The sequence below is a fragment of the Tenrec ecaudatus genome, chromosome 5 (assembly GCF_050624435.1).
Source record: "Tenrec ecaudatus isolate mTenEca1 chromosome 5, mTenEca1.hap1, whole genome shotgun sequence".
Taxonomy (NCBI): Eukaryota; Metazoa; Chordata; class Mammalia; order Afrosoricida; family Tenrecidae; genus Tenrec; species Tenrec ecaudatus.
In genome coordinates, this window is record NC_134534.1 from 176,040,977 (window position 1) to 176,066,064 (window position 25,088).

At 45.2% G+C, this 25,088-nt stretch overlaps 1 protein-coding gene across 4 annotated transcripts in view; it reads left to right on the plus strand.

Moving 5' to 3' along the window:
* The window catches only part of NRP1 (neuropilin 1), a 168,115-nt gene that overhangs the window by 65,181 nt on the left and 77,846 nt on the right, over positions 1-25,088 (plus strand). For all 4 annotated transcript variants that reach the window (XM_075550317.1, XM_075550316.1, XM_075550318.1 and 1 more), the window contains exons 3-6: positions 5,786-5,967; positions 12,770-12,997; positions 19,950-20,105; positions 22,014-22,180. In XM_075550317.1, coding sequence (XP_075406432.1) covers positions 5,786-5,967; positions 12,770-12,997; positions 19,950-20,105; positions 22,014-22,180 — 733 coding nt within the window. The remainder of the gene's footprint in view (positions 1-5,785; positions 5,968-12,769; positions 12,998-19,949; positions 20,106-22,013; positions 22,181-25,088) is intronic.

A 25,088-nucleotide genomic window follows, 5' to 3' on the forward strand; every position in this document is an offset into this window, starting at 1 on the left:
TGTAGGGTAAATTAGAGGGTCGTTGTAAAAGCGGAAAACCCTCAATGCGCTAGATTGGCACAAGGACGACAACAGGCTCAATCATAGGAAAGACTGTGTGGGATCAGACAGTGTCTCTTTCTGTTGGGCAGGGCTGCTCGGGTCGGGACTAACCCAGAGATGCACAACAACAGCACTGGCCTCTACCCTCCCTCCGTGTTTCCTCCAGTGCCTGTTTTTCTGACTTAAGCTTCAGGCAATAGTTCTTGCACACATATCTGACTTTATTACAGGTGTTTTCCTCTACAATAGAACCTCAGAAATAGAATTACTCAATAAGAGGCTATGAACACTGTAGGTCTTTTCATGCACAGTAGTTATAATACCCCCCCCCAAGTAAATTGACTCTGACTCATCATGACCCTATAGGACAGTAGAACTGCCCCTGTGGGTTTCTGAGACTGTAACTCTTTACAACAGTAGAAACGGCTTCTTTTGCCCATGAATCTGCTGATGGTTTCAAACTGCTGACCTTGCGGTTAGCCACCCAATGTAACCAATACACCACCCAGGCTCCTAGAATATAGAATATTGCAAACAGGCATGTTTCAGGGTACATTTTGTGTAAAATCGCTCGGAAAACACAGGTGCAGAAAAACTGGGCCCCTCCTAGCTCCACTATTGGTCATTTTTCTTTCCAAAACCATCTCTCTAATACACTGAGAAAAAAATAATCTCTTCTCTTGCAGGGACTGTGTAAGGTAATTCTCGGACGCACTAATCATTTGCAGGTTGGGGTAGCTCTTAGTGCCTTGTGTAAAATAAACCAACCTGTCCACCAAACACATTTTTACAGGTGAAAATTACGCTAGCCAACATAATTTCCCACCCTGGTTCATGATGTCAGGTATCAGATTTCCCCATTATTAATGTCTATAGGCTCGTGAGTGTAGAGCGTCTTGGAAGGAGATTAAAAGGCACCACCTCCTGAAATCCCCCTTCCTAATAATTCGAGAGTGTCGAGAACCTCGAGGGGCTGGTACAGTAGCTCTCTGTATCAGACAACACCTTGCAGACAATAGCCTTTCCTTCCATGAATGGGTTCCACCAGAGTCTGGGCTCGTTTATACTCACGAGAGAAAACCCGACTCCAGTCAAGCATGCTATCTGTCTATCCAGCATGGGGTACCCATAAAGCCCCTGAAACCCCTCTGCAGTGACTGAATACATTTCTCATTTTCCCATCATCCCACCCCCAATTTGGCTTTTTTCCTAAACCCATTATTCAGACTTTGCTTAAAAAAGTAATCATCTCTGGGTAACCCTTGCAAGAATTCTTAGAAGGAACTCTTTATTCTTTATCACTCTTGTGGGAAACCTAACTCGTGATTACGATTAAGATTTCAAAATGTTTTCACCCTCCACATGGGCTTCGTGGAGTGTGGGCGGGTGAATATGTTAGCAGCCATAGTGTGATCTAAAAAGATATGGCCTTTCAGCTTAAGGCGCTTTAAGAATTCTAAAGCCCGGGACACAAGTGCAAAGATCCCCATGAACCGATCATACACTAAAGAGTTAGAGAAGTCTTCGAATTGTTAAAAAAAAAAGGGGGGGGGGGACTCACGTGGCTATCTTTGCATGGCTGTAATTGTTAGCTATCCACGACTCCGCTCCAATTGACGGTGACCTTCATGTTCAACAGAAGAAGATACCCTTGGTGCTGCAGCCAGCGTGCCCATGTCCATCCTTGGGGTACCTCTTGGGCCAGTCCATCTCCTCAAGGGTCTCCCTTGTATAGGCCATTTATTTCCCTCACCAAACATGGTGTCTTCCTGTAGTGATTGATCCTTTCTGATGGTGTGTCCAAAGCAAGCCAGTGGAGGAATGCTCTGTTCTCATCCACAGGTTTTCATGGGCTTTCCCGTCCCATAAAGCTGGCAGTCTCAGACTGGCCTATGAGTTAGAATGGACTCAATGGCAGGGAGACTTTTGTTTGTTTTTAAATCAGAAGTCAATGTTAAGACTTTTTTCCTAGTCTGTCTTACTCTGGTGGGAGAAGATGAAGCTTTCTGCGCTCGTCAAGATCGGGAGTCTCAGAAACCCATGGACAACTCTGCTGGTGTGTTCGATACAGGCCACAGAGCTTCCAGCACCACGCTGCATCTCCCAAGCCACCGCAGCCCAATAAGCTGAGAGAATTGCCATGAGATCTTTGCATTCCTTTCCAACAAATGGACAGCCACGTTCCCACCGCTAATACAGAAACGGGAATGCTTTGAGGTAGAAGACTTAAGAACAGAAATGGGAGGATGCCTAAAAATGAATTAAAAAACTCAAACTCACGGCCATTGTGTCCATTCTGACTCATCGTGATCCTGTAGCACAGGGTCGCACTGCCCCTCTGGGGGTCCGAGATTGTAACTCTTCACTGGAATAGAAAGCCAAGTCTTTCTTTATCCCTTGGAGCAGTGGGTGGTTTGGAACTGCTGACCTTGAGGTTCACAGTCCAACCAAGTAACCATTATGCCACCAGGGTTCGGCCTGAAAGGCGGATTATCACCTGCCTATATATGATTAAATCCATATTCCATTAAACGTCTCTGGAAGCTCAGTGGTGGTGTTGGTTGGGGGTGGGGCCGGGGCCTTCCTTATGCAGAGACGGACCTGTGTTTGTCCGGTAAAGAAGAAAAGGAAGCAGCCCTGGCTGCAGACTTCCACCTAGAAAGGGACTGCACTTTGAATCCAGACACAACATCCTGGTCACCCAGAACAGTTTCTCTACAGAGCAGGGTGGTGGCCTTCAAGCCACAGGGCTCCAAACAGAGTCTGACCCCTCATCTCGGTTTCATGAAATCGCCTCTCAGACAGCCGTCCCACTTGTCTAACAGCTGGAGCACGGCACTTCTGAGTGAGGGTCAGACAAGTCCCTTAATTACGGTGCTTCTGAACGAGGGTCAGACAAGTCCCTTAATTTTCACCTTGTGCGACTCCACCATAGCTACTAGCAGGCTCGTGACATTCCAAGAAATGCAGTGTTTTCCGTGCTGGCAGCGGTAACAGAGAAATGTGTAGTCGGCTGGGGGACCGGAATTTGCAAACTCAGTATCCTGGGCCTCGGGCCAATACAGGCTGGGTGCGTTGCCGGGGTGACACATTTAGTCTCTGGGGAGGGACGCTGGCACACCAACTGCATTCCTGGCACCAGGTTTGCCAGTGAGAAACTTACGAAGTAGAATGGTATCAACTCCAGAGACAGTTGCCAGCTGCTTTCTTAACTTCTTTGCAATGCCAGTCTTTGCTGCTAGTGGGCACACACGCTCCGGAATGTTTACAAGAGCTGCTATTTGTGATACTCTTGGGGGTCTTTTGGATGAGCCTTCCAAAGAAAGCGCTAGAATGATAGCCACATTCCAGTTTACAGATATCAAAGCTCTGTTGTCCCTTCCATCACTCTCCCCAGATTGTCACTGAAAGACACCATGGCCCATCTCTTGCTAGGAAGGGATTCCTATCCCTCTCCCCACTTTAAAAAAAAATCATTTTATTGGGGGCTCGTACAATTCTTATCACGATCTATACATCCATCCATTAAGAAGAGCCTTTGGTCTGGCCCAAAGAAGACCCTAGTGTTTACTATGGGGGTTATGTGAGTGCAAATATTCATTTCATCCCCGATTGCAATTCACTGCATGCCATTTGCTGATTTCTAGAATACCTGGAAGAAAGGTCTCCCATGGGGAATGCCCTCCAGCCTTCAAAGATGCCTGACCCAACTCTCTTATTTATTATTGGAAGGCAGAATGCACTTGGATCTGACCACTTAGTATTCCGACCATGCCACCATCCAAATAAAAGGTCTATATAGCACCGCTAGATGCACGGTAGCCAGGCCAAATACAGCCGACAGTTCAAATCACAGCTAAATTATATGAAAGCGTGGGGCAAACATGCAGACCTGTCTTGTCAAAGAAGCAGTCAAGATAAAAGGAATTACTCCATAAAGGCCAACTGCAGAGGCTTCAGAATACAGCGAATGGTGTTCCTTTCAGCTGGCCCCAGTTGAATGCAAAAGGCTAGTTAGGGATTTGAACATAATGTGTTCTTCATCCTCCTCCTCTTCTCCTCCTCCTCCTCTTCCCCCTTTTAATATGCAAAACATCCAGCAAAGTTTTGAGAAATACACAATTCCTCTGTGTGTTTCATCGTTTTAAAGGGCAGCAATGCGAGCAGGCCGGGCGCTTACTACTGGACACTTCAGATGTAGCCGAGGACATGCAGCTAATACAATAATGCACATATGTTAATGCTTAGTTCCGTCAATGTCAGCTTTATTTCCCTCTCGATCTACACAAAGCTGGCACACAATTCTAACTGATGAGGTAATGTCATTTTTAATTTAAAGAGCCTTAAGCTGTCTATGCTATAACGAGTGGTATCCTCTCCAGTTGTCTCCGGAGACGTTATGCAAACGCAAGTAATGTGTCCTGGGCAGTTGGAAAGGGGATTGTTAAAGATGGCATTGGTCATCAGGAAGATATCCGCACTTTGATCTCTTTGGAATTGCCAGATTCCGTTTATGTCACTGCCATATTTCAGCCAGTCCTGAAATTAATATGTCCCAGGACTTTTGAACTGAGTTAAGCAGAGAAATAAAATCAAGGCTTACAATGAATGTACTCTAATGCTTCCATGTCAATTCTAGAAGAAATATGGAGGACAAATCTGGTTATCTGGCTCTTAGGTGACTTGCTAAATAAAAATAGAGGCAAGCTCAAGGTACTAAGGAATACAGAATACCAGACCAAACCTCCTGTGGTCGTGCCTGCAAGTGTGTTTGGCATACAGATGGGTCATCGCGTTTTAGGGACTTGGGAGGTCAGGATGTACCTGCTACATCATTGAAATCTTTAGATTAATATTGTACTGTAATTTCTTTATTGTGGAGCTCTTTAACACGTCATTTTTTTAGCCTGATTATCTTGAGCGGGGAGGGGGCATAATCATATAGCTTGATGATCTCAAATGTAGAGATATTTTCTTTTCGAAACAATCATGGCATTCCTTTAAAAATTCAGACTGGTGGGTGCAAACAAAGTTAGTTTATATTTTAGCATAAATTCTTGGGAGACACTGTGGTCAATGTTCCAGGTGTGGATTAGTGGAGGGTGATCTATGTTTTAGCCATCGGGTACACATGCCGAGAAGGTTGTTCCCCTCCCTATTCCAAACACCACCCCCCCAGCCCCCCCCCCAGAAGTCTGGGATTGAGTTAAATAGTAAAGAGTCTGTTTATTATTCCATGGCCATATGTTTAGAGGGTCGCCCACAGAAATCAAAGTGTTGTTCATGGAGAGCTCCAGCCAAGGGGACATTTTGAATTCATAAAAGAACTTCTCCGTTTGAAAAGAATGCATAGCATTATGTATTGACACCCCACCACCACAGACAAAGGGACACCATTTAATAATAGAGAATTGTGCTCCTGAGATTTTTCTTTTTCTTGTTAATTGGTTACTTTAACTGACATTGTCGGCGAGTATAATGGACACCATTCTTCCTCATAGTTCGGCGTTGCCAGATGATGTATGCAGACATGATGTAGTCCATTTTAATGATTTCATTTTGCTAAGATTTGTCTTTCCTCTACGTAATGCAAGTGGTGAATGCAGATGGTCCGGCCAGCACTGTTTACCCTTTTTTTTTCTTCCTGACAGACTCTGCTGAATAATGCTGGCTTCTCAATTATGGAAATCAGAAGGGGCGTTTCTCACCCAACTAATGTTGTCTTACCATGTGTGCCTGGCAGGTATGACTACGTGGAAGTCATCGATGGGGACAATGCCAGTGGGCGTTTATGGGGAAAGTTCTGTGGGAAGATCGCCCCTTCTCCCATAGTGTCTTCAGGGCCGTTTCTCTTCATCAGATTTGTCTCTGATTATGAGACCCACGGCGCAGGATTTTCCATACGCTACGAAATTTTCAAGAGAGGTGAGTAAATGACTGAGTGTGAGTAAATGTTCACTCACCTTGTTGGGTCCCATGAGAGACAAGATGGGGAAGAATGCTTGGGAACCATGATCTGACCCTCTCAGCAAAACACATGGTTGTCCATGGCCCACATGCTGCAGTGTACTTCAAAGCAAAACCTGTGCTCTGGAAGGAGTATGTTTAGACTTGGAACATGTTTTTCAGGAACCAAATTGCATCCTTTTGATGTGTTGGCCGGTGTTGTATAAAGAGAATATACAATTCTTTTAAAAGCATTTATATTTTTTAATCTCTCTTCTTTGAAAATTAGTTTAAGCTACTCTTAAAGCTTGATTTCTCTTCTTAAAAATGCATTAGTCCCCTCCCCCTCTTACCTTAAATCCAGGCATACCCTGCTCCCTTTATGTTATTACAACATTCAAGACTGGGAGTTCCCAGGGAAAGCAAAGCAGCCTCTGGGGCTTCAAGTTTCTAAAGCTATTGAGAGAAGAGGCTTTCTATTGCAGGAGCCTCGTGTTGGGGAGGGGGCGCCTCTGGGAGGCAAAGAAACATGAATGCTTCAAATGGCATTCCCATTAGGAATTAAAAAAACAACAACAGTCATTCCTTTCAATACAATAATCTGCTAATCTTCTGTTACATTGCTTTCTGGTATCTATTGGGATGGGCTAGAATACAAGTCATCGTTTCCCAGCCTTGAGGGATTAAATAAAGACCCATCTTAATCAATCGATAAGCGAGGAAACTTTATCTGAAAGTCACTGTTTACTGAAACTGCCTGGAGAACCCTTTTGTATTTTAATTTTTGTCTTTGATTATTTACATGTCTACAGTTGTATTAATGTGTGGACCACTGATCCAGGAATAGGAGCACCAGATTTGAATGGATTGTCCTTGAGTAGAGGAAAATGAGGGGCCCAAATATCTCACCATCCCCAGTGCAAAAGCCTAGAATCCCTGACGCAGTAAGATCTGAGAGTAATAACAAGCAGGCTCATTACGTGTTTCTGGAAATATTGGCACGACTTCTTTAAAATTTCAAAAATATTTGATCCTGCCCACATAAATATGAATGAGTGGAGAGAACTTTCTGCAGAACTCTATCTGAACACAGACTTAGAACACCTTTTGAACAAAGAACGAGATGCATATGGTATCAAGAAGTACAGTTGATAAGATATGTACATATTTCCCTGTGTTGAAAGCAATTTGATTTGTGATATGAATAATGTTACGTATATATTTACATAGCTATCTTTGTGTCAGTATACATCTACATCCTCTTGCTGACCTACATATGGCACATCAAAGCAAAGATGTACGAGAAAGCAGATCAAGAGCGGCCTTTCGGGAGTGAGGGGAAGATGGCCGCCAGATCGGTAGCACATGCCCAGAGCCCCGTGGAGACTGTGTTTTAAATTCTATACCACTGACTAAACTAATGTTCTCTATCATACAATTATCACGATGTCTCTAAAATAAATCTGACACATATACCCAAAAAAGAGAGTAGCATTTCCCTTTCAATGTTTTAGAAGGGCTGAAGATTATCGAAAGAAAAAGAGTTATCTGTTGCTAAGTCATTGAGAAGGTGCCATCTTCCTTCCAAATGAACTCCGCTCCCATACTGTTATTACACGAAAACCTCCTAGAGTCTCCCTGTCCTCTCTCCAGAACCATCCTTGACACGTGAAACCTTATTTTGGTCTTCTCCTTGACACCCTACCTCCAATATGGACTTTCCTTCGGTTTGATATTGATCTGAGGAGCTCCAAGAGTCATGGCTTCTCCATCCACTACCGTTACCCATACTGTCCACCAATCCTTGTCCCCCCCAACCTGTTACTTTGTCCTAAAGACACCTTTCCAAACAGCCATCAGCCACTCTCCCCAAAACACCCACAATTCCGCTCCACACTTGACATGACTCTGGGCACTTCTCCAACTTCAAGTCAGACAGACCCACAGTATGGCTTTGTGAGGTGGTTAAAACAGCTCGGGGGCCTGTTATGAATCCTAACTCTTCCCTAGGCTCTCTGTCCGTGTTTGAGAAAAGGATCGTCATACCTAGTGCTGGCTTTTGTGAACATCAGTAGAAATGAAAACATGTGGCCAGTGCCTGTCAGTGCAGATGTGCCAGTAAATAATACCCTTTATGGTTATTTTGGATAAACCTGGTGCCTTCAAAATCCATAGCAGTTGCTCCCCATTAGTCACTGCCCCTTGCCTCCCTGGAAACCTGATTCTGAATGCATTCTTCTCACAAAGTTCTTTTTCATTAAGCACACGTGTGTACACACATGCGTACGTGTGTACACAGATACATGCTGTGAACAGAATCTCTAGTGGCAGCATGGGTTAAGCATTGGGCTGCTAACCACAAGGTCAGCAGATCAAACCTACAAGCTACTCAACAAGAGAAAGATGAGGTTGTCTGATCTTAAAGATTTACAGCCTCAGAAGCCCTAAAGAGCAGTCCTGTTCAATCCTGCAAGGTTACTATGAAGTGAAATCCTACATTTGGCAGTGGCAGGCTATATTGTATGCACATAGGAACATATATGTACTACATACAAACATATTTGCTAACATATTTTCTGTAACATTTTCGCATTTCTTCGTGCTTTCGTGTTTCATTTTCCTACTAAAGGGATGCCACCTGAAAAAACGCAGAGAACACACCCTTCGTTGTTTCACTTACCTCACTACACATCCTATTGTGCTTATGCCAGAGAGCCCAGCCCACTGCCACTGAATCAATTCTGACTCAGAGCAACCCTCTAAGACACCGTAGAACTGTCTCACGAGGTTCCCAAAGCTGTAATCTTGACGGAAGCGGTCAGTCACACAGAGAACCTGCTGGGTTCAAACCGCAGACCTTCTGTGAGGGACTGAGTGCTTGGCTACTGCATACTACACCACCGGGACTCTAGACATTCTAGAGTCTCCAAGGTAGCTATTCATATCATATATATGATTTATATACGTGGGCTACAGAATGTTTGTGGAAAACTTGAATTAAAAGATCACGGAAATTTTCCACCAACTCTTTGAAGCCCCCTCATACATTTACAAGCTCATTTTTTTGTTTTGCCCCTACAAGAACATTTTTTTCTTCAAAAGTCATTTAATGATATGATCAATCCCATGAATGTACATAGCACTTCTTTCAGAACACAGCGGTATTACATTTCCTCACCACATGTGGAGTATATTAATCATAGTTTAATGCAACCAAGAAATCAATCTTCCATTTGCTGACTTTGAGGGGCTCAGACCCAGGTTACCATGCTAAGAGAGATTGGGGTCATGTCTCAGTCTCTCTCAATGCCTCTCTGCCTGGTCATTGGCAAAGCCAATCTCTACCTCCCCTTGTTCCTCCTGGAGCCAGCCTAAACCAACCAAGTGCTATAGGCAGGTTCCCCACTCTACCCTTCTGTCTGTTCCCAGATGCTGAAGCTGGGGCTCACTAACCCAAGAAAGAGTCACATGCACCTCAAAAGATTATGTCCAAGAAACCCAGCCTTTCCCACCTACCACTCTGTTCCTCCCATGTAGGCCAAAGTTCTGGAATCCCCTGACAGCACTTCTGTGGGTATTGAGGTAGGGGAGGGGGAAGGCATTTATGCACAGTAGAATTGGTGAGGTGATATATGTTACTTCTTAATAGTTTGGACAGTTCATAAAAGTTGCCTATAGACTATCTGAACTATTAATATTCATCTTTATTGTCTTTGAAAACAAAAGGTGGCATTCTTATAGAAGTACAAACTCCCTGCGATTTTAGAAATAACTTCAAAAGCACAGTGTTCATTGCCAACCCCCATCCCCCACCCCCCACCCCCAGGCCTCTGCGTGCTCTACTCACGCCAGCAGCGCCCGCATTTCTAGACGCGGCCTTCTTTAGCCAAGCCCGGCCATCGTCCATTAGGGGGAAGTGCTCGTTGGATTGTGGCAAACTTACACAGCAGAGAAGAAGGGGAAATACTAACTTTTCATCGATCAAGGGTACAATGGGAAATTGCAGATTCTTTAAATTGGAAGGATTTTTTTCCTTTCAAATTCTAAAACTCAACCCCCATGGATTATGCACAGAATCTGGGGACCACATAGGTTAACTGTCACTCAGTGTTACACAGCAGGTTAATGGGGAAAGTGGGGATAGAACTCAGATCTCCTGATGCTCAATGTGCATCTGGTCAATACCCCATGGATCTTCCCTAAGATTTTTCAAAGTATTGAAAACCGGACCTACCGTCTAAAGGCGTCTGGCAAGACAAAGACATAGTGAACAACTTCACATTCAGTTTTGATTCGTTTTTTAATTATACTCTTAGTTCCTTTAATTTTTTCCCTGCCATTAACATTTTAAAAATATATTTCAATGTTGTCTATTCACAGTAGATAAACGCAGCATAACATCCACTGACGCAACCGGTTCTGGTGCTGAATTCTGCATGGAGGGCATGCCTTGAGTGGTCTCACTGTTGTCAACCTCCCGCTCTGAGTTCTTCTTAGCCCATGACCATGCCCACTGCCTCCTCAGGTCCCGGCTTCCCTGTCAAATAGCTCTTGGCAATTTGATCTCCGGTCAATCTTACAGGAGCACAATGCTCAAGGCGGACACTTTCTAACTAGTCAGACGAGTACATTTGGTGTTTTGAATGATTGTTTGATTTTAAGAATGCTGTGGGGGTATTTTTAAGGTTAGCACGAGGTTTAGAATTATGTCAGGGAATCGTTTCAAGAGTTCAACCACCTACCCTGAAAGTCTAGTGTCTGTGAGAATTTGAAATTCTGTTCCGTATCTTCCTTCTCCTGATTAGCAGTTGTTCTAACTCTCTTCGGACATCGTAATCTCACCTAGATTAATGTTTTCAAAGAGGGGAAGACAGTATTACCTGCACTGAACACTGCTGTTTGCTTTGTGTGACGTGGACCTTATCCAAGCACCCGATCGTCCACCCATGAGGAAGAGGCTGGGAGTGTCCAATGCCACTATTCCCACATCCTTGGAATAAAATACTAGAGGGTTCTTAGTGTTTTATATATTTCTTTGGGGCTTGGTGAGTTAAATTGGCATGGTAACTATCTGTCAGAAGACACCAGAGTACCTCAGAAACAGACTATATAATCTACGATAATTCCAGATTCTCTTTAGCTGGCAACAACATGGCAAAACTCCACACATTAGTCACTATTTTTATCAGAATCCAATAAATGCATTCTTGAGGCCGTCGTAGTGAAGGGTGAGTCTGTCCAAGAAGGATGGGGGAGTGGTTTACATAAATCAGACCTCTGTGTCCCAGGCTTAGTGTGCCAATCTAATAAGTCTGCTTTGAGTCTCCAATGCCATGGCTATGTAATATGCCCACAGGGGAAAAAACAATTGATTTGCCTTCTCAATGGGCTGCCAGATGCACTGAAGTGGAGATTCCGTTTCCTGACCCGAGTCACTAAAAATAGAGACATGGCTAGTAAAATGTAATCAGTATCAACACCTAATAAGTTGCTTCTAGTAGCTTGGCACACTCGGAGAACGTTATGGGGGGCAAAATTCTCACCTGATCGCCTTATTTGGAATTGAAGTTGTGTATGCCATGGCCAAGCTGCTCTTCTGCCTACACGTGGCCCTGAGACGAGGCAGAGCCACCAGAAGGAGCAAAACCTCCATCCTTTGGCTGCAAAGAATAATTTTTCTTTGAACCCCTGCACATGTTTATCTTGAGATTCAAGAGGGGTCAGGTCACCTCTGATTCACCCAGAGCTCTCACTGCAGGAATTCAGGGTCATGGCGGCAGTGGGGTTGGAGGTAGGGGTGGGGTGGTTGGTAAACCCTTGTCCATGTAGATGTGAAGTTTTCAGTCATGAAGGGAATGATACCTTGTTTGTGGTTAGATACCATGAATCAAACTGGTGTTCATTCATGAAGTCTCAAGGTCAACTCACATTATTACCTGTATGCCCTGGACCAATTTTCCATCGCCAATCAACATGATTTGTCAAACCTGGATAACACTGAAGAGTCATTAACATGACACCTTATAAATGCATGCCTCCATCTGTCTTGCCCTTATTGCCAACATCTCCATACTACACTCCTCGGAATGGCAGGCAGTACTGTGTCTGATGCTTTGGGGAAGGTTAAGATGTCAGCATTGATATGAGGTGACTTGCAGCAACGTGGCCTCTAATCACGGTTTATCGTGCCCTCACCAGCAGCCACACTCTACTGGCGCACCTGTGTCAACACCACTCAGAATGAGTCCCTCACCCTGGGTCCACGTACGAATTACCTTTCACATTGAGTTTGTCAAAGAGGCATAGGTCACATCTGGCAGAGGTACTGAGTCACTAGTGTAGGAATCTGAAACCCGAACTCCGTCCACCGAATTCCCTCAGTCACTTTTGCAAATGTTCTATTTCACCTTATAAAGGGCTGTCAGCCTTAAGATTTAAAGATTTAAGCTTGAAGGGGCTATAATTATTTCTCTAGGGCTCTGTCGAGATTTCGGCAGCTTACGCATTCATTGTTCCCACATGATTTTATATTTGTCATGTTTTCCCTCCCCGGCAACAGCAGAAGTGTTTCAATTGCTCCCCACAAATGGAAAACGAGGGTGAACGCCATCAATCTCAAGCTGACTTTCCATAGCGATCACCAACAGGGAGAGGCTGAGGCAGGAGTGATTCCGGTGGCTTTTCCTAGGAAGATGTGTCTGTGGTCTTGGCCCACGTGGTTTCTCAGGGAAGTCAAATGCGTGGGACAGTCGCTTTACTCCTTGTTCTTTGTCACTTGCAGGCCACGAATGTTCCCAGAACTACACAGCACCGAGTGGCATCATAAAGTCCCCTGGATTCCCTGAAAAATACCCCAACAACTTGGAATGCACTTATATTATCTTTGCACCAAAGATGTCAGAAATTATCCTGGAATTTGAAAGCTTTGACCTGGAGCTTGACTCAAACCCCCCCGGGGGGATGTACTGTCGCTATGACAGGATGGAAATCTGGGATGGATTCCCTGAAGGTAAGATCCATTAGAAGTGTCCCCCTAAGAGAAAGACCGGTGGGAGGGGCGTGGGAGTCCATTTACAAGTACCACGATCCAGGCATCATTTAGAAAAGAATGGTTCAAAGGGGAGGGGGCAAGGAAGGCAAAGCAGCCATGCTTTTCTGTACAGAGCAGGGATGAACTATCTGAGATCCAAAGGACCTTAGAGGTTCTCTAGTTCAATTCCTTCATTTTATAAATAAGAAATCTGAGACCAGGAACATCTCCTAGCTACTTTGGGGAAGGAATGGAGACCAGAGCATCGTTCACTGGTCAGAAATTGTGTGCTGATTTCACTGGCTTGCCTTGTAGCTCTGGATGTTACCTGCCATCCGGTCCATGCACGCAGGAATGCAGTGCTGCCCAGTCCTGCCCCATCTTGTGATCTGCTGCAGATGGTCCGCAGGCCCACGGGTTTCACTTGGATTTTCTGAAGTAGGGCCTCAGACTTCACTTGCTAGCCAGCTGCCTCCTGCTATGAACTCTTAGACTCTCAAAGATTAAATCAACCCTCCCATCCTTACAAATGCAGAGACCAAGGGGAATGGGGGTCAAGTACGTGATAAAGCTTCAGGGTGAAATAGTTATCCATTATATTACCCCCAAAAAAGAGGGGAAAGTTCTGTCTGACCAGAAGGGAGAACATTGGAACAGATTTTCCCATTGCCCCTGGGGCCATTGTTAATTTTCAGCAATTTCTCCACAAAACTCACTGCCAGCGAGTCAGCTCTAACCCATCGGGCCCCTGTTGGAACAGAGTAGAGCTGCCCCTGTGGGTTTCCAAAACTGGAACTCTTTATGGAAGTAGAAGCCTCATCTTTCTCCCTCAGAGCAGCTGGTGGTTTCAAACTGCTGACCTTGCAGTTAGCAGCCTAAACCCCCCCAGGGTTCCTTTCAGCAAATCCAGTGGCATCGACGTATGGTTCATTTTCATGGATTCATTCCTCTCTACTCATTTGCACATGGAAAAAGATATGCGTAGAGCACCTACCATGTAGGCACTGTTCTAGGAACTTGACAAAGGAAAAGGACTGCCCTTGTGGAGCTTCAGGAGTGTGGGGCTGCAGCAGTTAAACTGCTGGGCTGCTAACCAAGAAGGCAGCAGAGTGAGCCCACCAGTGGCTGTGAGGGGGATAGACGTGGCAGTTGACTTTCCTAAAGATTTGCAACCTTGGAGTGCTTGGGGGCAGTTCTCCTCTGCTCTCTGTGGTAGCTTCGAATAGGAAGACCGTGTGTTTGGGTTGTGGAGTCTCTAGGCACGTAAGTGGATTATGTATTCAGAATGTCACTGTTGTGAGCATTGCATCATGTCCATTGTGACTCATGGCAACCCTTGCGAAATGCTTCCAGTAAAAACAAAGGAAGGGGCCATGGGGGAAGAGAGACTGGGAGGAACGCAGGGTAAAGGGATGCGAAAGAGCAAAGGCAAGGAGGAGCACGTGTAGGGGCTGAAATGGCGGCTAGACCACGCTAAGGAAGTGACATTGGAGCAAAAATATGAAGGCGGTGGTGGGGCAGTCTTATGGACATCAGCATGAAAGTTGCCCAACCCTTGTGAATTAGATGGAGCAGGGCAAAAATGCACACCCAAGTTCTGAAGCGGGTGAGATCACAGCAAGTACCGTGCGGCGGCTGCCTTGCTTGTCTTGTGTTTAGTCTGGCTCATCGTGAAGATGGCTCTAGAGAGCTCGTGCAGCACTGATAAGAGAGGGCAGCACAAACATTCTGACTAATCGCATAAAAGAGGAGGACCACTGTCAGCACACTGGTTAAAATGCTCAGCTGCTGAGTCAGGTCAGAAGATGTGGCCAAAGGAAGACGTGGCAGTCTGCTTCTATTACAAACAAAAACAAAGCCCCAGCCTTGGCAGCCCTGTGGGCACTTGCACTCTGTCCGTAGGGCCCCTCTGAGATGGAATCCACTCTCAGACAGTGAGTCTGAAACAGAGTGCTATATAATTATCAAGTTGGGAGAAAGAATATTTAAATCAACTTGAAATCAATCACAAACACAACCTGAAAGAGAGGATTTCGTCTTTGAATGATTTTTAAGTCATCAGTGTAATTCCATTCAGGACTAGTCCACTCTAGTGCACATCATCGGAGAAAAGGGGGTCCAGGAAAAGCTCACCTGGTCCTCTAAGTGAATGGATGACTGCTAGCTCCATTGCTTCTTTGCCCTTTACCACATAAATAGAGTTAGGGGATCTTATCAAAACTCCTTCATTAAGTGATAAGGTTTGCCCTGACAGAATGCTGATGGCTTCTCCCTATCCAATCCAATAATTAGGAACACAGTGTTATATTAATATTGGAACAATAGTTGAAACATTTAATGGTGGGTTTATTTGTTCACCACCGAAATGTTCAGCCTTTCCATCTAGAACTTGCATTTAAAATGACATCTGAAAGGGGGGTCCAATCAACCAACTTATTTAGAATACTTTCAGAAAGAAGCACATTGTTATTCGTGTCAAGGGTTGTTGGAAGTGGTAATTTTCTGGTTCCAGAAAATCACTGAGTTGAAAAGAGGAACAACTAACAATACGAGTGATCAGCTTTGCAATTCACCCGTGTTTTGAACGATGCTACCTTTGACTTATTCCCAGAGAAAGCTAGCTTTGGAATACGAAAGGTGTGTTTACATCCTTGTTGATATTTAACTGGCCTCCTCCAGCTGACACCGGCAAAGTAGGTGTCTCTTTTGGGGGCAAAATGAGAGACGACATTTCTCCGGGGTTTGTGTCCAGATCACAGGCAATGTTTTCGCCACCGTACACCCCGTCCATACAGTCCTCCGCCCCCACAGTTGCTTTTAGCTTTGAATATCATTTCCAAAACCGACAACCAGAAGGCGCTGAAAGCTTATAACTATCCACTGGTTTTCTGTTGCTTTCTATCTTAAGCATTGAATCAAATGCCTGGGTAATTGAGAGCTACCCATTGATTCAGATTGCCTTCTAAGAAAAGCCATTTACTCCCAAACTCAAACTACATGGCAACAGCGTTTACTACAAACTCAGACTACATGAATCCCCCCTCTCCAGCCTCGCGAGCTTTGAAGAGCTGTGTGTTTGCTCTCCAGCAGCAGCTCGATCTGCGAAGTTGACATGTGGCTTGAGAGCCATGAGCTCAGCCCCGCTGCTGTGGTCCACCCGAGAGGACTCCTGCTGAATTCTGGGGCCAAACAGGAATGCTGAGCTCACAGCCGCCTGCCACGCGGGGGGTGGGGGGGGTGGGGGTGGGGGAATAGTAATGAGATCAGCCTCCGTCTGGGCTGGGGGTGGGCCTTCCATGACAGTCTTATCTGCATGCCCTAATTGCAAGCACTTTTAGGAAAAAGTTTTATGAAACTTCTTTTACCAAACTAGATTGTGTCCTCTGTGCCTTCTTTATTTACAGGTAGGACAAAATTAAACTTTGGAAACCATGAGAATAGATAGAAATGAGAGAGAAAAATTTCTGGGGCAAACAGCAAACTGTAAACTTACTCCTCTTAATCTTCTTCATGAAAATATTCCATTTTTTAAAAGTAGACATGGTCTGGGTTCTTTGAAATGACCCCTCCCCCACCTCCCACCTTTTTTTTCCTGCTTATATAGTCAAAATACCTCCTTGGAAAAGTATCTCATGAGAGTTGAGTTTTGCTTTTTCCTCCCTCCCCTCATTAAAAGAAAAAATGTTAACAAAATAATCTGATCACAAGCTAGGAGTATAATTATTTGAGAGATTAATAGGAAAAATCAGAGGCTGAGATAATGCCGTGCCCAGTTGCAAGTGTGTCTTCAAACAGCACAAATCCTAACTTAGCTCTACACCTGAGAAGACATGGTCATCACATGCCTAGTCCCTACTAGGTGATAACGTGGCAGACCTTGTTTGCTTAAAAATTTTACATTGCATTTCATTTGACTTCTACTTCTGTTTCCAGGATGTTTTTCATTCATCTCCTGGGCCTTCAGGCTCACAATAAAGGAAATAGAAAATCCCATCACTGTGTAACACACAAATGAGGACACACACACACACACACGAAGGGGATGAGTCCATTCTTGCTCAAATCAATCAATATTGCATTAGCTTGCTAGGCAAAGATCTTGCTGTTGTCCAGGAAAAGTCAATACTTCTTTGTAATCTTGTCGAAAAAGCCTTTCACTCTCATGTCTTGAGGGCTCCCAAAGAGAGTCGCAGGCTGCTGTCCGGGGGCAATGTGGCAAAGGACAGAAGGCAGATTTACCCAGCATGTCTTCAACATTATCAACCAGTGAGTCATGGAGACTCTCATGGAATTATGAGTCTGCATTAGACAAGTTCCCTTCTGTTTGCTCTTTCAAAGAGCCACCCCCGCCCCAACCCCGCCATCCCAAAGGACTTGGGTGATAGTGGAGGGGGAGACCAGCCTGAGCTTTCACTGGGTGATCACAGCGTCAGTCCCCTGCCTGGCTAATTTTCTGGTAGGGTTAGTAGCGAGGGCGACCAGAGCTCATTGCAAGGGTTAGAATACTGCCGAAAGTTTGCCCACAACTGAAAAGAAAAGAAGCATCATTAAACTAGACTCGTGGAATTAAATGGAGGAAAAGGGGAAGCTACATCAGTGGGCTCTAAACCCCCATTTAAAACTGCAGACCAGATGGGAGATAATATATGAGGAAAGACCTGAGTGTTCATGTTAAATAATTTTTTTAAGATATTGGACCACATTCAGAGCAAAGAAAAGCTATCAAAGAACTTGCTACAGAAGAATCCGAGGTCAGGATTAAAGCTGAGGAGGGGGTGGGGAAGCAAAAGAGACAGGAGCTCAGACTCTGAGACGCTTTCTCCCGCTAACAAGGGCGTCCAGTGTAGCAAAGTCCTGTCCCCACAATGCTCATCTATTTACCATTCCAGCGCGGTGCCCTATTCCACTGTCGCTGAGGAGATTCCAACTCATAGCAGCCTATTTAGAGTTTCAGACTCTAAGTTCCCAAACTTATTTGGCCACTGCCCCTTCTGCAGGAAAGTAAAAATGACTCAGAGTACCCCCCTGGAAATTGTTAAAAGCATGTGTACTATAGCCCATAATCCAGGATAGAGTATAGGTATCTCCTGTTGCCGCCCCCTGAAGGATCACTGCAGCTCTCGGAGGGCGGGGAGCGGGGGAATTGCCCGCTTTGGCAACACTGGTAGAGACCCTCACTGGAGCAGTCTCCTCTTTCCCTCTCAGAGCAGCCCATGGGATTAATGCTAACCTAACCCAAAGCGCCCCCTAGAGATTCTCCTTATTCATTCCCCTTATTCAGTCTTCTGTTGGCTCTCTTTATGAAAAGGTAGAATCTACACACAGAGAGTGAGAGGGTTCTTAGAAAGCAAGGTGATTGCAGTAGAGAGAAACATTTATTTATTTATTTATTTATAATACGGCCAAATCAGTGACTTTGGATACATTGAGTTACTAAGTATACCCAGGCTCGGGGCGGGTTGCTTGCTTGTTTTTCTTTTTAAACGGGGCTGGCCAAAAATTGAAATCCGTAACCCATCATCTTATCTATGCCCTCCAAAATATGGAGGTGATTGAATGAGTTAAGGAGGCTGGGTGGCCCAGTGATTAAGCCTTTGGCTGCGAACTGAAAGGTAGATGGCACTCCATAGGACAAAAGCTGTGAAGTCGACTTCCATGAAGTTGAGAGCGTTGAAGCCCTTTGGGGTCCAGGTGTACTCTGCCTTTAAAAGATGACCGTGAGTCAGAATCAACCTGATGGTAATGGGTTTGGTTGGGGGTTTAGGTGTAGGATGAGCTGCCCACCCAGAGACACCACTCCTTTCTGGGACTCCAGCGACACCAGGTCTCAGATGGAGTCTGCGGGGTTGATATTCCCATTCACAGCTTCTCCCAGCCTGAGTCAAGTGCACGCCCCAAGCTTGGCACAAAGAGCAGGATGCAGTTGAAGCCCCAGCCATCCGGGAAAGGCCCACCTATTGTGCTGTCTTCAGCAAAGCGGTCATTCTTAGCTGAAACACATAGAACTAGGGATTTCTTGCAGGGGAAAACAGTCCACACCAGATTGTTCTACGTCCAAACCATCTGGTATAGTTTCACCATATGTGCAATGGGGGGGGGGAACCTAGAGAAAAGGAGGCATTGTGTTGGGATGGTTTCTTTCTGCTGACCCAGACATGGAAATGGCACGATTCTACAAGTCCAGGAGGCTGCTGTGCTGCCCATCAGGCACCGTCACAGTTACCTGTGGCCCTGGCCTGCCTAAACCACTGCTCCATGTAGGTGTGGGGCGCTGGAGTCAGTGTCTTTTCGCAGGAACACAAATTAGTCGCCATTCCAAATGGTCTCCTGCCGCAGGGACTTCTTTTTTTCCTGGCAGGCGGAGTCATAGCACTGGGGCCACTGGACATACGGATCATGTAATTATGCTTAGATTTGGTTTGGGAAACTTAAAACACAAACAAACAGCTGGAGGGAAATCAGAAAGATACTTTCCCCCCATTTTAATCTAGATTGAAGATGATGATGTGTAAACTGTTCGTATCTGTTTAAAGAAACAAACCTCCTGCCAACTTGACTCATAACCACCCCGTGTAAGGTTTCTGACCCTGGAAATCTTTCTCAGACCTCCTTTTTCTCTCTCGGTGATTGGAGTGCCATTGGCCAAGGATGGGTGTCAAGGTGTCAGTGACAGCCCAACTGCACCAAGCATTTGAATTCCAGTTGAACCAACTATTTCGATTCTGTTTCTAAGAACAATCGCAGACTGGGGAATGCCATTACACTGCCATTGCCCTGCCCAGCACACTGGGAAACCCCCACTTCCCACCGGGTCAGAGAGCCAGGGATGACTGGCTTGGGGTTTAGAAATCACTTCTGGGTTCTGGGACCCAGGCTTCTGCCCGAGGAAAAGAGACGTTCTGACAGCTTCTGCATTTTGTCCCTTTTCCAGTTGGCCCTCACATTGGACGGTACTGTGGACAGAAAACACCAGGTCGGATCCGGTCTTTCTCAGGCATTCTCTCCATGGTTTTCTATACCGACAGCGCCATTGCCAAAGAAGGCTTCTCGGCAAACTACAGCGTCGTGCAGGGCAGTGTCCCCGAAGGTCAGTGTTCGTGCATCTCACAGAGCCGTGCGGTAAAAACCGCCGGTCAATCCTCCACCCACACCTGCCGCCACAGGCCTGGGGTGCCCACTGCCTGTTGTCATTCAAACGATGGTCCCCATGATTAGCAATAGAACTCCTTGGTGTGCTTTCTTAATAAGATCATGAACCAGGAAGGTGATTGTGAGCCTTTGAAATCATGGGGAGAAAAATGGAAGGTGACAGAAGCGTGCCTTGAAACAGATGAGTGTGATCAGACCCCTGGCCTGGCTTCCTTGAACGTGGGATCGCCCGAGAATCGCTGATCCTGAGGGTACCAACAAACCAGTGTGCAGGAAGCACGTCGACATGGCCAGCCGTGGGCTGGCGTTGGTAGAATAGCCTGGAGGAAGCCAATCATGTCTTTCCTACATGAATGAAAGTGGGTGTCTGTGTAAAAGAAACACATCTTAATTCCTAGTGCCCTTATGAAGGGACAGAAATAAAAGGGGGTGGGGAGGAGAAAATCCTGTCTTTGGGATTCTAAGAAAATATTCCACTTAACCCGCTCACCCTTTTGTCAAAGTGTCTAAGGGGTTTAGTTCTAAGAGCCCAAGGGGGGGGGGGGGGGGTCGAACCTTGCAGAACAAAGAGGAAGTTGTCTGTATGTTTCATCAGTTCAAACTGCCAGGTTGTAAAATCACAAGAACCAGGGCTTATGGGGCAGACCAGTTCTCTAAAGATAGATGAGTATGTTCACTATCAGATTCTGTTGTGCTTTGTTGTTTTTTTTAAACAAAAAAATGGGGGGAGGGGCAATTAAGTTTCTAAACCTAATTAATGTACTGTCTTAATTATCATGCATTTTTGTGCTTATAAAGAAAGTTCATTTTGCAAATAAAAACTTCAGCTCAAAAGTATAGCGCCCATGGTGATGGCAATATATGTATAATGTGCTCAATACAGATGATGTATGGAATGTTGTAAGAGCTATGAGGCCCCAATAAAATGATTTTTTTTAATGTATAGAGCCCTAAAACCTTTTATCTACCAGGAGAGAAAATTCTGATTAATTTGTCGTTTTTATCCTTTGGGTTTGCTGAGCATTTCTCGATGAATGAGCTCTTCTATTTAATCGCTAAAGTTTTGTTTTGGGTGGTTATTCCCCCCCTGCATTAGATGCTCTGGATTAACATTTTTCTTAACATTGATTACTCATTTCCCGACAGCAGCAAACTGGGTGTGCGGGGGCTAATGGAAACATGTTTTGATGATTGATGGTCATCGTTGTAAGCATGATTCTTTTCTGCTGTAAACCTCTAGCGCTCTTAGAGGCCATGTGATACTGAAGGCTACCCCTGGTGGATACATTTGTGTTTTAGTGTCATACACTAACAATGTTAATAATGATGGCCAGCCCACGGAAGTGGCCTTGGTGCTCCTTGTAGGGAATCATAATGACCAAGAATTAAGATCTTGTATGGACCCAATAGCGATTGCAGACTGGAATGAGCTCTTTTTCAGTGGGTGCGATACAGGAGGAAATAATTCAATCCGAAGTGTATGCAAACACAATCAGGGTGTCCTTATATGGCATCGCTACACATTCCACTTTGGAAATAAATGGAAATGTGTATCATTTCCTAATGAATTCCACCTAGCATTTCTCTTAGCCTAAATCCAGATGGGTGAAACCATTCATCACTGGCCGTCTCCGTAGCCTTCCTTTTAGAAGCCATTGCCATCCAATTGCAAGTATTAGTGTCAAGTTTCAATGTGTCCCTTGCTGTTATCTTTTTTACCCCAAGTCAGCATCAGAATGAACTCTTGAATCTGCTACATTAAGAAGAAAAGTATGTCTTCTGTCAGCTATACTCTGATAACTTGGGCCTTACCATGGAACTTTCTTCTTTGCTGCTTGCCTTTTAGATTTTAAATGTATGGAAGCTCTGGGCATGGAATCAGGAGAGATTCATTCTGACCAGATCACGGCTTCTTCTCAATATAGCACTAATTGGTCCGCAGAACGGTCCCGCCTGAACTACCTTGAGAATGGGTGGACCCCTGAAGAAGATTCTTACAGAGAGTGGATACAGGTAGGTGGCCCGAGACCTGGTGTGCTTGAGGTGAGAAGATTTTGACCATGTACAAAAGATGATTGTAAAGTAGCAGCATCATGTGCTGTGGACAGTGGGCACAAGGTCCACCTTTGCAGTAGCATCAGGACAAAGAAGGCCCAGGTGACTTACCTGACCCTCCCTGTGTCTTCGCCGATGCTTTTATCTTACTCTTCACAGAATATAAGCACAGATGTCTCGCTTGGGTAACAATGGAAGGAGCTGGATTTTTTCCAACAATGACACATGCTCTATTGATATGCTTCCTCCTATAGTGTATTTTCATTTCCTTGATGAAATATATTAACCTCATGTGTAAATCGGAATAAAATAATTGTTTCCAAGTACCGGGGGGTGGGGGTAGATGGTTATTTGTTCTGGGTAGGAGAAGGGAAGGAAGGGGTTGGGACTAATTTTTCCAAAAAGGTCTATGTATTGTTGTGTGTGGTCGACTCGATTCTAACTCATGGCAACCCTACAGGATAGGGTCACACGGTCCCTGTGGGTTTCTGAGACCGTGAAATCATTACGGGAGTAGAAACTCTCATCTTTCACCCTTGGAGCAGCTGGTGGTTTCTAACTGCTCACCCTTGCAGGTAACGGTCTAACGAGCATCCCGCTTCAGCACCGGGGCTCTTTCTGGCATGCCACTAGGCAGGGTTTAATTGACCATGGGTCTCAATGATGTCTTCATGTACACATACAAACATGTTCCTGTTTGTATTCCCATTGGTGATGCTGTCTTCCTTCTTGGCTCTGACACCTAAAAGCCAGTTGTTGTTGAGTTGACTACAACTCAAAGTTGTGGTGAAATCCATGCAAAACTGTTCGCTGTATACCATGTAAGCACAAATAAGCACATGCTTCCCATGTTTATCAGGTAATCCACCCCAGTCACTGCTAGATACAAGAGGGATGACTCATTCCCACAGAGCATTTCTCAGCGAGAAAGAAGCCAAGATGGTTAATCTTCTACTTTCCACATCCATCGCTGTTTCGGTCTTTTAAGCGCAAATACCAGATTTCATTTTGCTTTGGAAAGGTCAATATTAGTTTAACATACACTTAAAGTGAAATGGCTTCTTACAGGAGACTGAATTCATGCTAACCTCTAAATGATCACATTGACAAACGTGTTGAGGGTAAGAACAGACAAGCCTTTTACCTTGGGACTGCTGAATCCACTTGGAGATAGAGTCAGCAACAAAATGAATTTGCTTGTGTCAAAATAGCTCTTGGTAACTTGGTTGGGCTTTTTTTCCCCATATCTCCAGACCAACAAGCAGTTCTGTCTGATTGACAGATGTGCCTCTGGAGGAACACTCCCATTCTGCAGAGCTAAGCATGTCTGAATGGTAATGTAGTTCTCTTCTTGGTAATGTGGGGAGCACTCAATACAAGAGTTCTGAAGTTGCAACCGTGCCAATTCTTCTCTCTGAGGCAATTCTAGGTCAAGGGCAGCGCGGAGACTAAATGGGTTCTCAGGAAACATCGGTCACCGAAACAGGATTTACATGATTCTCAACTGTTGGACATAATTTAAAGTTTCCTCAGAGGGGGAAAACAATCTAGAATTATCCAGCTCTTTCTTTCAATGATAAAGCATGATAACCCAAACCTCCAGGCAATAAGGTTGTTTTGGCTCGTGCTGTTTTCCATATCTGGTTGGTGACGGGCCCTCCAAGACCTGGCTTAGGAGCCGTCCCTCTTCTGAAATGTTAGCCTCAGCAGCTGCCCAAGCAGAGGAAGAAAGAGAGCGGCAGATCCCCCATTGGTTCTTACAGTTCCCTTCTAGGCACTTCACCCGCATTTGATTGACCAGAGCAGACGTGGCCACACCCACCTTCCAAAATGCAGTTGTGGAAGGAGAGAAGTCTACCACTGAACCAAGACACAATAAACCAAATCAAACCTACTGCCATTGGGCCACTTCCCACTCATAGTGACCCTCTGGTTTCTTTTTTTTTTAATCATTTTATTAGGGGCTCATACAACTGTTATCACAATCCATACGTACATCAATTGTGTAAAGCACATTTGTACATTCATTGCCCTCATCATTCTCAAAATATTTGCTCTCCATTTAAGCCCCCTGGCATCAGCTCCTCATTTTTCCCCTCCCTCCCCGGTGCCTCCTCCCTCATGAACCCTTGATAACTTATAAATTATTATTTTGTCCTATCTTGCCCTGTCCGACATCTCCCTTCACCTACTTTTCTTGTTGTCCATCCTCCAGGGAGGAGGTCACATATAGATCCTTGTAATGGGTTCCCCCTTTCCAACCCACCCTTCCTCGGCCCTCCCAGTATCTCCACTCACACCACTGGTCCTGAAGGGATCATCCACCCTGGATTCCCTGTGTTTCCAGTTCCTATCTGTACCAGTGTACATCCTCTGGTCTAGCCAGACTTGCAAGGTAGAATTGGGATCATGATAGTGGGGGTGATGTGGGGGGAGCCTTTAGGAACTAGAGGAAAGTTGTATTTTTCATCGCACCCTAACTGGCTCGTCTCCTCCCCTAGACCCTTCTATGGTTTCTAAAGGTTGCTAATATTTATGGAATCATTCTTTCACATCGTTCTCCTCCAGAATGACTGCTGAGTTTGAGTGGCTGATCTTCCTGTTAGCACATAACCACGGCGCTACCGGCGCTCCTTAAATGACCATGCCTCAGAAAACTCAGACGCACTGCCATCGAGTGGATGCTGACTCCTAGCAGCCCCATAGGACAGGGCAGAACTGCCGCTGTGAGTTTCTGAGGCCATGCCTCTTGATGGGACTAGCAAGCCCCATCTTTCTCATTCGGAGCAACCTGGAGATTTCAAACTGCTGACTTTGACGAACAAAATCCAGTGCTTAACCTCTAGGCGACCAGGGCTCCTGTAAA